Below are 12,923 nucleotides of genomic sequence, written 5' to 3'. Positions count from 1 at the left end.
CAGTGTTTGACTCACTGATAAGGCTCGCATATTGTATTTTAAGACTTTAAATGCTTCTATGCGGAGCCACTGTGGCTTGCTGTCACCTGTCAATCAAACAGCCTTAGGCCAACATCTGTATGCAGTTAATACTGTAACTTATCAACAAAATCAAGAGCTGCCACTGCCAGCTAAACAGCAACTGAAGAAGAAAGATGATATGCTACTTAAAAAGATACACATGTCATATAAGCTCATAGATAATTCTAAAGGCAAGTCTGACCTGGCATGATCATTATAGATGTTGATTTAAGCAACACTAAAATATTGTTGCAATAAATCTTTCTGCTAGATTTTTTAGACTGCTTGAAAGTGTTTAAATGGTCAAATTCCATCATCGTTTCCTCCCTATTAAGGGTGGTTAACAAGACAGATATTTGCAATGGCCTCAAGGGATATTTTAACAAGAAAGTACAACACTTTAGCACGTTCAGATGCATGGTTACCATTGCTCGGTCAATTAACAGCGTGACTTTTATTTAGAAGTGTTAATATACAGAGCATGGTTTTGAACAGGACTAACTCATCTTTACACAGAGGCATGCTGGCATATGTATTTGAAGGAAGAGTGTCAATATTGTTTGTGTTAAAGTTGGTGAATTGTTTAATTTGTGGTTTTAAAATCACCAAATGTGGAACAATTATGTGGTGAAAAATGTTGATTGTTGGGACCAATGCAATGTCTAATCATAGGGTGTTTTCACAGGGTCTGATATATATTATTGTTTAATACTATTTTAATATTCAGTTTAATAATAATAATAATAAGAAGATAAATTGATATTATAATTTATATAAAATTGTAGTTGTCCAGAACAACCGTTTGAATGGTTAGTGAACTAAAATGGACCAAAATAAGATGTTTAAGGCCAGGGACAGTGTAAATGCAAAGAATGCCTTCTCCTATGCCAGCTCAATATGCAGAGCCAACTATAAGCATAGCTTTAATATGTTTATTCCAACAAAAAGTTGTAAACCCTGTTGCTACGCAACACTATTAAAACATTGCTCTGTTTGTTTGAACATTCTGTCAGTCCGTCACAGCAACATTGGCATAACCAATGTGATGACTTTTAAAAGATGATTTTTTTCCCCAACCAAAGTTGGCTGGAGAGGTGTTCAGGAAACTCGTTTGAAAACATCACTAATTGTGAAAAATAATTTTTAGCATTTGGTGGTGCTATAATGCTGCATAAAATGCACACTTCACCTTTAAAGAAGACTCATGTGGGAATATTAACACATCCTCAACATTTGCTTGACTCAGTTAGAGACTTGTCTTTAATCAAAAGTGATCATAATGTGCAAACTTATCCAAACACTAAATCTGAAGCAAACCAAACACTTTCAAACTCATAACACTGAAGTCAATATCTATGCATATTTGCACATCAGAAAAGACATTGTTCTTGCTTAAACATTAAAAAGGCAGACAATGTCTGAGTGCATGCAGCCTATTAATGATGACAAAATCATAAAAACACAAAAAAGTGCATTCAGGTATTCAAGTGAAAGGTATTTGTCTTAATAATGCAGATTTTGATTATAGATATGCACAACAAACGAGCGAAGAAAATAAAATATTTTTTGTAAAAAAGAAAAGAACAAACTGTTTAAGAAGTAAACAAACTCAGCACAGTTTTCTTATATCATGTTGACCTTATCATGCTTCTCATTGGTCGATTTTGGAGCGTTTGAGCAAAAGCCATCGAGATGGTCAGAAAATGAGACTATGAGCAAAACACCCTGGAAAAGAGAGAAGAGAACAAAAATGAAAAGAGATACAAATGGAAAAACAAAACTATATAAATTGATCTGTCATGAAATAAAGAAATACATCATGAAATTTTGCAATGTATTATTAATGTTGCAGTTATTTGCATAAAAACTTACTTCCAGAAATACATATATTCCACACTTTATTTATGTATGATCACAATTCATTGTATTTGTTTTTATTTATTGCAATATTTCAAGAAGTACCTCATTATTTCATGATATACTGTATATATATATATATATATATATATATATATATATATATATATATATATATATATATATATATATATATATATATATATATATATATATATTATCCACTGTATTACATTTCAAGGCATATTTAACAAGTATTTAATTCTGTTTTTTCATTGACACAAATAAATAGACATTTAATGCCTTATTTCAATTATGCTTGCATTTCATTTTATTTTTATTTTATGATTGATCATCACATCATGGTGTTTTTATTAATTTCATGATTATTTTCTCCACTATATTACATTTCAAGGCACATTTAATTTTTAATTTCACATTTCCATGCCTTATTTGATTTAATATTCACACACTTCATTGTATTTTTAAGAAATGGTTGCAACAATTTGTAAAGTATTTAGTTATTTCATGATATATGTATTATTTTCTGCATTATTGCATTTCAAGGCTTATTTAATAAAGTCACTTTTCTTTTTAAATAAATACGTTTCAAATGTCTTAGATATTTGCTCATACTTTTAAAAATATTTTTATTGATAAATTATAATTTCATGATCTATTTAATCATTTCATTATGTATTTATTTATATTTTAAGAAGCATTACATTTTTTTAATTGAAATTATTAAATTAATTTCATGCCTAATTTAATTAATTGTGCTCACATTTCATAATATTTTTATGTATTGATTGCAACATTTCATTAATTCATGATATATTCATTTATTTTTGGCTGCATTATTACATTTCAAGGCATATTTAATTAAGAATTTCATGTAGTTTTTCATTTTAAATAAATATGTTTCATATGTTATTTAATCAAGCTCACATTTCATTGTATTTTTATCATCATTTCATGATGTATTTAATCATTTGATGACATTACATTTCAAGGCATATTTCAATAAGTAAGCATATCTTTCATATTTTTAAATAAATACATTATAAAAAAAAACTTTTCACACCTTATTATACTCACATTCAATGTATTTTTATGTGATGATTAGAACATTTCCTGCTAAATTAATTTAATACATTTTGTCCCCTACATACCTCCATAACAGAGTGCTGAATGACAAATGGCGAGAGAATGTGATGTACCTTTCGTCCTCCAACAGAAGGAGTTTGATCATAAAACTGCAAAAATCTCAAGTGGCACTTCTCACAGGATCTACGGTGGCCATACGGCAAAAAGGCCAGTTAAGCGTGCTACAGTTAAAGCACTTCTCCCTCCCTACGCTCTCACGGAGAACATGGCATGAACAAGCTCTTATCTGTGAGAGCACAAACAGAGAATAGCACATTCACTCTCTTCTCACTAATCCTGTTATGCTGGAGCCTCTTCTCAGCCTCCATCTCTATGGTTACTGCTGGCATTCAATAATGCTAGTCCATAGGCTGTATCGACAGTAATCTACAGAGCACAAGGTCCTCCTACTAGCAAAGATAACCCAAGGCGACTCATGAGATTGCAAAGGAATAAGAAAACAGGACTTACTCATCCAAATCTTTTTTGCTCTCTTCGATGAATGCAATAGATTCCGACCTTAGACGGTTGGTGACCTCGTAAGTGCGCAGGGTGACACCAAAAATGTCCTCGTGGTATCGATTCTCGTCCTTAACAAATGGAAAGAAGATGGAGGCAAAGTTAGTTTGAAAAAAATTGCTGTAACTTCTCTGATGACCTTTATTAACCTTTATTTGTGCAAAATAATTCAGTTCAATATAAATGGTTGAATAGCTGTTATGGTTTGAGGAACTAAAATGGCTATAATGGTTGATGCTCCTAAAGGTGAAAGCATTCAGGTGGTAACACAAAAGTATGACAACAGAAAACTTTTTTATTTCCTTTTTTAAACTCCTCGCCACAAAGCTAGGATGTTGTGGGTGGTTGTCAGGGTGCTTCAGCACGTTTGACAAGATATTGTGAGGGTTTTTAGTGTGTTTTTATATGGTTGCTAGGGTGTTCTGGGGGGTTGCTTACTAAAGTCAAAACAGCCCACCCCCAAGTCTTAATAATATTGTGGTCCCTAGATATGGCTTGGGTCGTTCCTTCAATGTAAGTCTACGCAATGTTTTAGCTTGTCAACCAGGTGAAAATCATGTCCAATTGCAGATCAACATATGATTAACCTGATAAAATAGTAATAGCGCATCTCTCCTTGATAAACTGCACAATTTGAGGTAACATACATGTCCATGTGTGACTGTGTGGGATGAGTCAAAGTTCAATACTTAAAGTTAAAATGTTGTTCAAATCCATAACCCAGAGTATGAGCAATAATAATATTGATTTTGCCTTGGCCATAAAAAGATGACAATTGGATCTAACCCTTAGTTTGCTGATATAGAAGCCAGCATCCTCCAGAGACATGTTGCCGTGTAGTTTAAAGATCTGCTGGACTGTTTTCAGTACGTCTCCAGCCATGGTAACGTCTCCACAAACGTAAATGTGACCTCCTTCTTCTCTCAAAGACTTGTAGACTATTTCAGACAGCTGCTCACGAAGCACATCCTGGACATATTTCTTAGAAAAACATGGAAAAGGATTAAGAAATTGAGAGGTAAGGGACATAACAGAATACAGCTAGATATGGTGGGTCTATATTTATAACCACACGCTAATCCTGTCTAATGAATTAAGTTGATTTATGTTGGTCCTACTTTGCAGCTGCTAAGCAAAACTTTTTCAGGGTTGTTTCTTTTCAAAGACCATTTCTCATATTCCCCATTGTTCTTCTTTATAATTCACATGGGCAGTCTGGCGAAACCCTCCATTGTGCTGGTGCATAAATGGATTTATACTAGCTGACATTTGCCAAATCTTCATATTCTCACCTTTGGTCTCCCAGGCTCTCTGGAGTATGCAGTATAAAGTTCTTTAAATACTTCCTTGTTCTTGGCCTGGATTGTCTCTTCCTTGTAAATGTGGTCAATCTGTGACTGCCGACAACCGAAAACCAAGATCATAGGGCATGCCTTGATTCCTGAAAAGTAAAATCACACCAAAAATGTAAGTTTAACTCAAAGCAAAAACGATTAAAATTAAAAAAATTATGAATTGATAGATGGATTGAAAAGAAAGGGTGATGGGTGGATGGATGGAAAAGAAACAGTGTTGAATGGATGGATGTATGGATGGATGGAAAAGAAAGAGTAATGTACGGATGGATGGAAAAGAAAGAGTGATGGATGGATGGATGAATGGATGGATGGATGGAAAAGAAATGGTGGTGGATGGATTTATGGGTGGATGAAAAAGAAAGAGTGATAGATGGATGGATGGATGGATGGAAAATAAAGAGCAATGGATGGTTGGATGGATGTATGGGTGGAGGGAAAAGGCAGTGATGGATGGATGGACAGATGGATAGAAAAAAAGAGTAATGGATGAATGGATGGAAAAGAAAGAGCGATGGATGGATGGATGTGTGGTTGGATGATGGAAAACAAAGAGTGATGGATGGATGGATGTATGGATGAATAGACAAATGGGAAAGAAAGAGTGATGGATGGAAAAAAGAGCAATGGATGGGTAGATGGATAGAAAATAAAGAATGATGGATGGATAGATGGATGGATGAACGGAAAAGAAAGAGTGATAGATGGATGGATGGATGGATAGATAAATGGATGGAAAAGAAACAATAATGGATGATGGATGAACAGAAAAGAAAGAGCGATGTATGTATGTATGGATGGATAGAAAACAAAGCGTGATAGATGGATAGATGGATGATGGATGGATGAATGGAAAATAAAGAGGGATGGATGGATTTACATTTACATTTATGCATTTGGCAGATGCTTTTATCCAAAGTGACTTACAGTGCACTTATTACAGGGACAATCCCCCCGGAGCAACCTGGAGTTAAGTGCTCAAGGACACAATGGTGGTGGTTGTGGGGATCGAACCAGCGACCTTCTGATTAACAGTTATGTGGAGTGGTGGTGGTGTAGTGGGATAAAGCACATTGTGATGGATGGATGGAAAAGAAAGAGTAATGGATTGATGGATGGAAAAGAAAGCGTAATGGATTGATGGATGGAAAAGAAAGAGTAATGGATGGATGGATGGATGGATGGATGGATGGATGGATGGATGGATGGATAGATAGATAGATAGATAGATAGATAGATAGATAGATAGATAGATAGATAGATAGATAGATAGATAGATAGATAGATAGATAGATAGATAGATAGATAGATATGCATTGAATGCATACCCTTATTTTCAATCTCATACTGTCTCTGTTGCCAGAAGCTTCTGAATGGAGCGATACCAGTGCCTGGAGCAACCAGAATACATGGAACCTGACTGACTTTTGGCATACGGAAAGTTGGAGCCCTGAAACAGAAAATACATATATCGATTCCATCAAAACCACATTAAAACAAACCTTAATGGACATATTTGACAAGTATATCAAAGTTTTACCCTCTGACGAAGCATGGCACGGTATCTTCTGCATCCAAACTATTGAGCCAAGAGGAACACACTCCATGGTGCACAGGACCCTCTCCGTCTAGATGGAATACACATAATCCTTATACCTGACACCCTGTGACACTGATCTAACGTGACATAATTTAGTACTGTGCAGGGTTGACATCAATTGCTTCAAATAGAGAGAAATTGCAACATTTGAACTGCCTATTTTGTCATTATGCACATAATTACATATTTAATTGCAGTTTAAATTGAGACTTTAGCTAAAGTTTCCTGCTTCTCAGATTGGTCTCCTGAGAAAAAGACACCAGTAATCTTTCACAACCTCTCTAGAGTTTCAAAAGAGATCTCAATAATGTCACAATTTATGCTAATATTTTCAAAGATACCCAAGATTTCAATTAAAAGTCATACATTTATCATCAATTTCTTTTATAGCTCTATACTCCTAATTCAAAGTCAACTATTGTCTAATTTGTGGTTAACTTAACTTCTCAGGAAATTTAGATGAAACATCTAAGATAAAGAGCAACCTCTGAGCTATAACATTTTCATCTTGGATTTTTACCTCTGGTGTGAAAGGACACCACAGCCACGGTGAGGTGGATCTCTCCTGGATAAAGGTCTGGCGAGGAGCTGATGGAGTAGTATCGTGGCTGTAGGAGGGGGAGCTGGGTGAGGAGCAGGGTGGAGGGGATCTGAATGGAGGGAAACTCCTCCAATACTTCCACTATGGTGGGGTTATTGTACCACTTCCACTCCTCATACTCCTGCAAACCCTGAGTAGACACAGAACTGATTAACCCAGACTTCTTTACAATTGAATGACATAATCCTTAAATAGCAGTTAAAGGGAATCTTTGGCTTAGTGACAGTCAAAAGCAAGTAAAAAAACCTGCCAAATCATGTCATGTGAGCGCAAAACAGCTCAAGAAATTTTATTTCAGATCCATCGTTAAAGGGAAGATTTAGTATGTCGCTCTAAATCTGTATGTACGGTTACACTTAGCAATAAAGTTTTTTTTAAAGTTTATTAGTCTATTATGTTAGTTCATACAAATGTTGACATATACTTTTAAACTTTTAATGTAAAACAAAAAAGTATGAGTATATTGAAATTAACATGAACCAAGATAAATACAGTAAGTTCTTGTAAAATTAAACTGTTCGCTGTTAGGTCATGTTACGTGTAACTTATGTAGTACAGTACAACTATATTGCATATATATACATATGATTTTTCATTTTCATGTCAAGGATTATTTATTTATAATTATAAAATTATTTAGCAAAATGTCCAGGACGCTTTTTAACGAGCAACAAAAGTGGAGAGTAACTAGGGCTATCAAGCTCAAAGAAAGTTAAAAAAATGACCATAAATTTAGTCCATAAAACTTGTTCAATTCTAAAGTTTTAAGATCACTATTTTCAGTGAGAAATGACTTAAATTTTGGTCTGTTCCTCACATGACTAAAGAAGATTTGGAATGGAGCGCACAAGTCGTATGGACTACTTTTAAGGTACTTTTTGGTGTTTTTTTTTTTTTGGAGCTGGGGTATCAAACTCAATTTTAAACCAGTAATTAGAAAAATAAAATTATTAGCGCTCCAAAGGATTAAGGCTCATAAATATTCATGAGCAGTTGACTCACTTTGTACTTCTATATTGAAAAGTATTTCAAAACACTTGTTCACTAGGGCTTTTCCTTGAGAATTATTTTATAATCCTATTCTCTTGCTTATTTATTCATACTTTGTATTTTATTTTCCTATTCTATTAGATTAAATTCTGTATGTACGTATGCTTTTCTTTCCTTTTTTTGTATGTATGCTTTTCTTTCCTTTTTTTATTTCATTTCTGTAAAGGCATATGTACATGTACAGTACATCTTCTCTGTACAGCACTTTGTAAGCACTATTTTAAAAGGTAAATAAAGCCTTACTTACTCACTTACAAGGAAACCAATAACTGCTAGCATCCTACGTTTCAGAAATTAGCTCACGAGACAAATAAAAATGAGTTTGACATTGAGTTATATAAAAAAGTATAAAAAAGAACTACCGGAAGATTTTACCAAATAAAATCTATTTTTATGTTCCAGAGGAAAAATAACGGCATATGGGTTTAGAACGACATAAGTGTGAGAAAATAATGACAGAATTTTTATTTTTGGGTGAATTATCCCTTTAATTATTGAATATGATTATGAATATACTCTTAAATTGTGATTGACAGTATTAGATTATGAAGTTTATTTATAACTTCATTAAAATATCATTAGAAAAGAAAATCATTCAACACTCATAATCAGTCAGTCACAGAGAAACAATTGGGGGGAGTTGCCGTCCTCAAAGGCCCTTAGGAACTAGTGAACTTGACTGAAAGAAGTCTGCAAATCAAACTGTCAATGTCCCTCGTTTCTCAATCTCTCTGTCCTTCTCTCGTTTGCTCCATTCCTTCATCAGACTCATTTGAACCAGAAAGGTTGACTCACTAACTTAGTGGCCATTTTTAGCAACATTAAGAAAAATTGCACCCAGCGTTTCAGTGGTAGGCAATAAAAGAGGAATATTTATATCTTGAGGACAGCTCACAGTGTTGACTTTGAGAGGCACACGTGAGAAAGCGTGAGGGAGAAAGACAGGCAGAGAGAATGAGAAAAAGAAAGTGGGAAAGAGGGGGTCTGATTTTCACAGGTAATCAGTTATCAAAATGAGAAAATTACCTCCGATTTGAAACGGAAAGGCAGTGATGCATGTGGCAATGTGACAGCTTTTGTCTTGTATGGAAGAAGCATTTGACGATGGGTCTCAAATCATTACTGAGTAATAGCATGCCGGACTAATGATGCAAATATAATAATTATAGGAATGTATGACTGTGTGTATTTGTGTATATGCATTTAGGTCCTAATTACACCTGGTATTAAGATGTGTTTCAGGTGATCCAATCTGAGAGGTCATACGAGCCCGCCCATTTAAACTTAGGGCTGTTGTGATTGGATCAACCAAAAGGCATACCAGGTGTAAACAGGGTCTCTGTGTTGTCTTACCTTGCTGAGCACCTCCAGTCTCTTCCTCTGTTTGTCATTAGTCGCTAGAGGAGCAAACTGCTGCAGTAGTAGAGGGCTCGGAGGGGTGGTTATGTCCAGGAAGTATTTGAAAGCCTGATAGATGGTACAGGGTGGAATACGACTCTCGTCTGTCCAGTTACTAATAACACCTACAAAAGAGAAAGCAGACAGCATTTTGCAATGGAGGTTTGCTGAATCCATCACATTGATTTGTTAATGAAGCAGATTTTCCAAAGCCCCTTGACTGCCTTTCTTCCAAGCAACACAAGTTTAGTAGAATGTCCTGAGTGCTCTTTTACATACAATAAAAAGAAATGGTGACAGGAAATTTCGAGCTCCAAAAATGAAAATAACAGTACCATAAAAGTATGTCAAACAACTCATGCACTACTGTATATTCCAAGTCTTCTAAACCCAAAAGATAACTCTGTGTGAGGAACAGACTGATTTGTTATTATTCATTGAAAACTCTGAAGTAACTCTCAAATCTTATTTGCACTTCCTCATATTCAAACTTAGTGGGTCAAGTCACATTTGGTTATGGGACAGAAAAGAACCAAATTTGTATATGAGCGACATATGATATACACTCACTGAGCACTTTATTATCAACATGTGTACAGCTAGATTATCTAATAAGCCAATCAGCGCCAGCAGTGCAGTGCATAAAATCATGCAGATACGGGTCAGGAGCTTCAGTTAATGTTCACATCAACCATCAGAATGCAGAAAAAATATAATCTCAGTGATTTGGACCGTGGCATGATTGTTGGTGCCAGATGGGCTGGTTTGAGTATTTCTGTATCTGCTGATCTCCTGGGATTTTCACACACAATGGTCTCTAGTGTTTACTCAGAATGGTGGCAATAACAAAAAACATCCAGTGAGCGGCAGTTCTGTGAACGAAAATACCTTGCAGATGAGAGATGTCAACGGAGACTGGTTCGAGCTGACAGAAAGGCTACGGTAACTCAGGTAACAACTCTGTACAATTGTAGTGAGCAGAAACGGATCTCAGAATGCACAACACATTGAATCTTGAGGTGGATGGGCTACAACAGTGGAAAGACCACGTCGGGCACTTTATAGGACCATAAAGTTCCTAATAACGTGCTCAGTGAGTGTATTTGACATTAACATTATGGCATATTTGAATATATGTGAATGCAAATGAGATTTAAGAGCTCATTTAATAGTTGAGAGAGATTTGATGGTAGAGGGGATGACTTTCAGGAAATAATTACTTAAATTATTAATTTAAAGTAAACTTTAAAAAAAACGTCTGGTCCTCACACAAAACTATTGTATGGCTTCAGAAGACTTGGAATATAGTGCAAGAGTCATATGGGCTAATTTTATGATGCTTTTTGTCACGTTCAAAGCCATTTTAACAGCGTCATTCACTTCTTATTTTGTGTTCCACTGAAGAAAGTAAATCAGGTTTGGAATGACATGAGGGTGAGAAAATGTTGACAGAATTTAAATTTTTGGCTGAATTATTCCCTTTTGACCTTTGTGTCCTGATAGCATGAGCAAGGTATAATTTTGGAAAATGAAAGCTGTAATTACTGTCAGATAAAGGAAAAAGTGTTACAGAGACCTAAGTTGTCCTCTATACAGGTCACTGTCCAGTATTTGGCCTCGTTTTAAACAGGAGAATTAGCTTTACTTTAAGTAATAGTGTGTAAAAAAAATTAATATTCTGTCAGAAAGGCTACAGTAACTCAGATAACCACTCTGTGCAATTGCAGTGAGCAGAATAGCATCTCAGAATGCACAACACATCGAACCTTGATAGTTATAGTTGTAACTATACTGTGCAAAAATAAAAAGCTTTTAGTCTAAAACAATATGCCTGTTGTATTCTATTTATTCATTAATGTTAGCATGTTTTCAACCCTGTTTGTTATGCATTAATTATACAGTTCACTGACTAAATGATTTTACCACGAGTGTGAGAAACATCATTTTATGGGCATGTCAGGATTTCCGTTTATCAGTGATCTAGATTTAGTTTCCACTAATATGTAAAGATTAGAGAATATTTAATCTGGTTGCATTAAGTACATTCTAAAGGCAAAATACTCTGAATAGGCAACTTTTAAACACTACCTCCCTTCTCTATAATTGACATTGTCATCTGTTTTGGTGTGTGTGTTTGATCAGCTGACATCTGTCACATATGTATATAAGTTGCTTTGGACTATAAACCGCAGGACCTCTCAGATGATGAAATAAACCGCGACTTATATTCCGGAAACAGTTCTAGTGATACCTTTGGGTTCTTTTTTAAGCAGTGTAATGAGTCCCTACCAACTGCCAATGTATTAAAAAGATGTACCACATATGAAAAAAAAGCTTTAAGGGTTTGGAACAACATGAGGGTGAGTAAATTATTACATCATTTTCATATTTGGGTGAAATATTCCTTTAACACTGTTCAGAAATATCGAGAAACGGTCTTGTCTCTAGAAGCAAAAGTCCTTCAGAGTTTTGAGTATCCAGAGAGACAAATATTTTTAAGAAAGTAATCTAAAATCCAACTTGGTCTCATTGAATCCTGTTACTTTAACTGCATTTTTGCGTAATGAGATTTACGTACCTCGTTCTAGGTATCACAGTATTTTTCTAGTGAAAGAAACACATAGTGGTGCTACAAAAACGAAATTACTAACTTTCACACTAATCATGCATAAAAAGGCAAATTAAGTTCATAAACACTTGTTTTTTGCTCTGTCACTCACACAACTCTTTGTGAATTTCTTTTGAAAGACGATATATTTTAATGCTTGCAAGTGTAACGGGAGCTAGCAGGTAGATAGCTGTGTAGTGTGTAAACCTCACTCTCCTGACCTCAAGAGGAGCATTAGCGACTGATGCTAGAGGCTGCAGGCTTTAGCCTCCTTGTTAGCACACCTGCCTCTCATGCTGGAGATGCCTGTTCGATTCCTGTTCGGAGCGGGGCGACCAGGGTCGGTTACAATGGTGCTGTGAACCAGATGTGAGTGAGGTTTGGGGGGTGAGTGTAACGGGAGCCAGCTGGTAGATAGCTCTGCAGTGTGCAAACCTCACTCTCCTGACCTCAAGAGGAGCATTAGCGACTGATGCTAGAGGCTGCAGCCTTTAGCCTCCTTGTTAGCACACCTGCCTCTCATGCTGGAGATGCCTGTTCGATTCCTGTTCGGAGCGGGGCGACCAGGGTCGGTTACAATGGTGCCGTAACCCGGATGGGAGCGAGGTTTGGGGGGGGTGAGTGTAATGGGAGCCAGCTGGTAGGTAGCTGTGCAGTGTGTAAACCTCACTCAGTGTGTAAACCTGACCAGACAACAAAAGATGACATATCTAGAAAAGCTTTCCTCTG

At 35.7% G+C, this 12,923-nt stretch overlaps 1 protein-coding gene across 1 annotated transcript in view; it reads right to left on the bottom strand.

Annotated features, from left to right (window-relative positions):
* Positions 1–1,314: 1,314 nt before the first annotated feature.
* Positions 1,315–12,923, bottom strand: part of nos1 (nitric oxide synthase 1 (neuronal)) — an 88,221-nt gene continuing 76,612 nt past the window's right edge. Inside the window, exons 21-28 of the mRNA XM_052104864.1 lie at positions 9,542–9,711; positions 7,058–7,268; positions 6,478–6,565; positions 6,266–6,387; positions 4,875–5,023; positions 4,369–4,563; positions 3,535–3,653; positions 1,315–1,785 (exon numbers count right to left, since the gene is read on the bottom strand). Of these exons, the coding sequence (XP_051960824.1) occupies positions 1,770–1,785; positions 3,535–3,653; positions 4,369–4,563; positions 4,875–5,023; positions 6,266–6,387; positions 6,478–6,565; positions 7,058–7,268; positions 9,542–9,711 (1,070 nt within the window). The 3' untranslated portion in view covers positions 1,315–1,769. The remainder of the gene's footprint in view (positions 1,786–3,534; positions 3,654–4,368; positions 4,564–4,874; positions 5,024–6,265; positions 6,388–6,477; positions 6,566–7,057; positions 7,269–9,541; positions 9,712–12,923) is intronic.

This window comes from Xyrauchen texanus, chromosome 3 (assembly GCF_025860055.1).
Source record: "Xyrauchen texanus isolate HMW12.3.18 chromosome 3, RBS_HiC_50CHRs, whole genome shotgun sequence".
Lineage (NCBI taxonomy): Eukaryota > Metazoa > Chordata > Actinopteri > Cypriniformes > Catostomidae > Xyrauchen > Xyrauchen texanus.
This window is presented reverse-complemented; position numbering and strand designations above follow the sequence as displayed.